The sequence below is a fragment of the Otolemur garnettii genome, unplaced genomic scaffold (genome assembly GCF_000181295.1).
Source record: "Otolemur garnettii isolate 467f Iridium unplaced genomic scaffold, OtoGar3 scaffold00162, whole genome shotgun sequence".
Classification (NCBI taxonomy): Eukaryota; Metazoa; Chordata; class Mammalia; order Primates; family Galagidae; genus Otolemur; species Otolemur garnettii.
Window position 1 is genome coordinate 3,964,687 of NW_003852557.1, and position 4,344 is coordinate 3,969,030.

The window sequence follows — 4,344 nt, forward strand, 5'->3', positions numbered from 1 at the left end:
TCATCACATAATGTTGATCAAAGCAGACTGATGAGGACTTGTTAAGGAAGAAGCTGAGAAATATATTTGTGAGAAAGAATGATTTTCGGTTTACTAGTTATCAGAAGTTACAGCTTACTCCCAGATTATAATTTCACACTAGATTGATGCTTCTCAAACTTGACTGAATAGTAGAATCACCTGGGAACTTATAAAATATAGTCATGGACTCCAGTTCTGAAGATTCTAATTTAAAAGGGCCAGATGGTGGGAAAGAGGGTGCATGAAAGGGGTGAATGTTTATTTTTTTTTATACTCCTTGGATGATTGTGATACCTAGCAAGGTTTGAGGGATTCCTGATTCTGCTTTCTAGATTGTTATACACTGTTAAAAGTTGGTAGTCAGACCTGGAATCTTTTCTTTTTACTTATCAAGGTGTCTCACTTTGTCACCCAGGCTGGAATGCAGTGGTGTTATCATAGCTTACTGCAACCTTGAACTGCAGGGCTCAAGTGATCCTTCTGCCTCGGTCTCTCCAGTATAGACACATGCTACCACACCTGACTAATTCTTTATCTTTTTGCAGAGATAGGGTCTTGCTATGTTCCCAGGCTGGTTTCAAACTCCAGGCCTCAAAGCAATCCTCCTGCCTAGGCCTCCCAAAGTGCTGAAGTTACGGATGTGAGCCACTACTCCTGGCCAGACCTGGAATCTTAATTCATAATCTGCCACTCATCTATCACTTTCCTCGTAGGTGAAAGGAAGTTAGATCCCTCTCCTGCAGCACGTGTGAGCATTAAGTAAAATAATGTAGGCCGTGTATACAGCACAGTCCCTAGCACATGGCATCACCTAGCATATAATAAATGCTAATTCCCTTCTCTCTTTTGCTTAAATTAAAGCTTTCTTTGATATTTAAAAAAATTGAATGCTGAGCCCAAATCCACACGATTCTAGCAGTGCTACTTCAAGGTTTAAGAAAGTCTTATTTCTATTACACCTTTTTCTCCAGCCTCTGGCAGGGATGCCCGAATACTAAAGTAGGTATCTACAACTTTTTATTGATTCAGAAATCTAAACATCAAAGCCAAGTTTGCTGGGGCAACCACAAGCACTGGATTGTGCCCAAAAGATAATGAAGTGCTCTGCTTCTAGACTGGCCTCTAGGCACTGCGACAGTGAGGGGATGGGTACTTTTGTGGCTCTCTTCTGAGTGTGTCCCACAGTGTCCTTGTGATTCAGTGCTGTGGTTTCATTTTAAGCCCAATTGTCACCTTATAGATAAAGGTAGCAGACTGCAGACGACATGCAATATTATCAAAGATACAGTGAAAACACAGAGGACTGGGAGTCAGAGGTCCTCGCTTTATCTGATCCTGCTGATTTCACTGACTCAGGCAACTCAGGCCACTTCTCTGAACCTCAGTCACCCCAAGTAAAAATAAAGGGATTTGGATTAGGTGATTTCCTGCTCATAAATGAAGCATATCTTTTTAATATTAGACTGTTTAAATAGTTTGAGATTTGGGAGACATTCTATCAGACCAAAAGGTAAATTTGGGTATTACTTCAAATCTGCTCTGAATCTCAAACTGTTGCCCTTTTGGACAGGATCCATTTCACAAGCAACCCATTCTCACCTAAGTGCTATGCTTCTCCCAAATTAACCCTTCAGAGGAGGAGGAAAGCCTGTATGCCCTTCTCACTGGTAGGCCACGAACCACAGTATTGTTTCGACAGTGTCTGACAGCTAATAATAGCCAAATATGTAAATTTTACTTAAATAACATACACAAGACTTCTTCTGAAAGCTAAACTTTGCAAAACAGTAAACCCAAACAACGGCATACCTCCCTCCTTACACCACATGGTCTTAGGGTCTTCTGTAATTTTCAGATCACTGACATTATCTCTCATTCACCTGTCACAGTAACTATGCGAGTCAGGCATTACCACTCTCGTTTTAGTGAGGGAGATACTGAAAGCTCTACGAGGTCAAGTGAGCTGTTCAAGGTTAAGTAGCAGACCTGGGCCTCCAAGCCCACCTGCTAACCCCACACTCTGTGGGATCTGCCACTCCGCCACAGCCACAGCTCTTACTGTATCCTCAATGTGCCTGACAGCACTGGAAAATGGCTCTCAGGGTTCTAAATCCCGGGGAACCAGTGAGGTTTTGTTTGTGGTTACTGAGCAAAGACCTGCTTTCTCAGACGCACATGGCAGGGATGCAGGTGGGGTTCTTCAGACTCTCTCCAATGCAAAGAAAATGTCTCAAATAACAGGACAGCATTACAGTCTTCAAGGCAAGAAAATGTTTACTCTTTGTCCCACCTGACTAAAACGTGCCAGAGAGGGAGACTACCAAACATACTGAGGGCCAGGTGGTGGGAAACAGGGTGGAGGGAAGGGGTCAATATTTATTTTTTTTTAAACTCCATAGATCGCCTCAGCTATCTGCATCTGTTCAAACAGCATGCCATCCACTCTACCTTAAGTGGCTCTTTTTCCATGACACAATGTGAAATACTGTGGAAACGATGAAGAGGGCGCAGAGGCCCATTCCATAAATCCATGCTGTTATCTTCTCCCAGCAGTCATCAGACAGCCGATGGAGGAGGGCACTGCCCACAATGGCCGGGACAATGAGGAACTGCAGGGAAGGCAAAGAGAAGTGAATAGACCACCCAGGCCTTTACAGAATCGAGACTTTTGCTACAAATACAGAGCTTTACCAGGGACAACCCGAGAAAAATAATTTCAAAGGAAATGTTTGCTTCTCCTGGGTAATCATAATGAGAGATGAAGTTGTTAGTTGTTACAGTGGAAGTAGGTACTGCTGCTCAGGGCCTGGGAATGTGCCAACCAGTGGGGACACAGATAAGCAGGCGGGACGCAATATTATTCAACTGTTGCAAAACAGATGTTCCTTATCCTAATTTCATGAAATAAAGATATATAATATGATTGGGAGTAGGCACTTAAAATATTCAAATATTGAGAATACATGCATATTTTCCACAGAGGTCCCCACTTTAAAATATTCTATCCTATTGTCTCCATAAACTACTCAAATCTCAGTATTTCAAGCAGAGCATAACTGAATGAATTAAGTTAACAAGTGTTATGATGTATTTGACATCACACACACACAACAAGTCAGTTGCTCGGGTCACACGTCCTGATTTTCAGTTTGCATCTGTACATTCCACCAAATTGGGAGCTGCTACTGTAGAGTAAAGGGGTTGGGGGAGTTCATTTCATTTTTAATAGCACCTTTTATGAAAGCAAGATTAGTCCACTCCCAAGGCCCATCTATTAAAAAAAAATTTTTTTTTTGAGACATCATCTCACTTTGTCACCCTCAGAGTGCTGTGTTATCATAGCTCATAGCAGCTTTCACAGCTCACAGCAACCTCAAATTTTGGGGCTCAAGTGACCCTCCTGCCTCAGCCTCCCGAGTAGCTGGGACTACAGGTGCTTGCCACGACGCCCGGCTATTTTTAAAGATGGGGTCTCACGCTTGTTCAGGCCATTCTTTAACTCCTGAGCTCAGTCAATTTACCTGCCTTGACCTCCCAGAGTACTAGGATTACAGGCATGAGCCACCACACCTGCCCTCTAGTCAAAAATTTTTAAGAGATGGCATCTTGGGGAGAATTTTGATTTCTGCACCATATTTCATAGTCATGTGAATATGATTATGACTAGTAAATATTTTATAGTAACAGAAATTCCCAAGAGAATAAATGCTGTTTATTCTTAGGTATTAGAATGAGCATACTTCACGCAGAACGCAAACTTCAGCCATCTGCCTATCTTCTCACCCCTCCCCCTAATACCTACTATTGCACTCTGGAATAGAATAGTAAATCCCCCATGTAAGAGCAGCATAACTCTTCAGACGCTAAAGTTTTCATTGGCCAAGAGAAAGATGAGAAAAGTAAAAGCAATAAAGTAAATTTTTCATAAAACAAAACAGACTTGATTGAAGGGAATGTCCTTTATTTTGAGATTATATCCTTATTACTTTGTTCATGTTAAAGTATCCTCTCTTTAATGAGAGGATGGGGACAGAAGTGTTCTGACTTGTCTCTGAAATCCACAAATCCAGGATACAGTTTAATAGGATTACATTTTCTGTTCTGAAAAATTAACATGGAAGCTTTGTCAGTTTTTCCTCAACTACAGTTTATAGAAGTGTTCCTGTGACACATATTCAGAAGAGATAAGTTAAGGATTGTTCAGGTTTATCCAAAGCAAATAGTATTCCTGGAGGTAAGCTGTGCTGCTCCATGTCTAAACCATGCCTAGAATAGCTAAACCAGTCTGCTGTAAACACTATTCATTAAAGGAGTAAATTGGCT

The 4,344-nt window shown here is 41.6% G+C and overlaps 1 protein-coding gene across 3 annotated transcripts in view; it reads right to left on the bottom strand.

Moving 5' to 3' along the window:
- MMD (monocyte to macrophage differentiation associated) overlaps positions 1-4,344 on the bottom strand; it is a 29,148-nt gene that overhangs the window by 15,703 nt on the left and 9,101 nt on the right. For all 3 annotated transcript variants that reach the window (XR_002775766.1, XM_003800027.1, XM_012811542.2), the window contains exon 3: positions 2,470-2,630. Coding sequence is in view for 2 of the 3 variants with exons in the window: in XM_003800027.1 (XP_003800075.1) it covers positions 2,470-2,630 (161 nt within the window). In the remaining variant the exon portion in view is untranslated. The remainder of the gene's footprint in view (positions 1-2,469; positions 2,631-4,344) is intronic.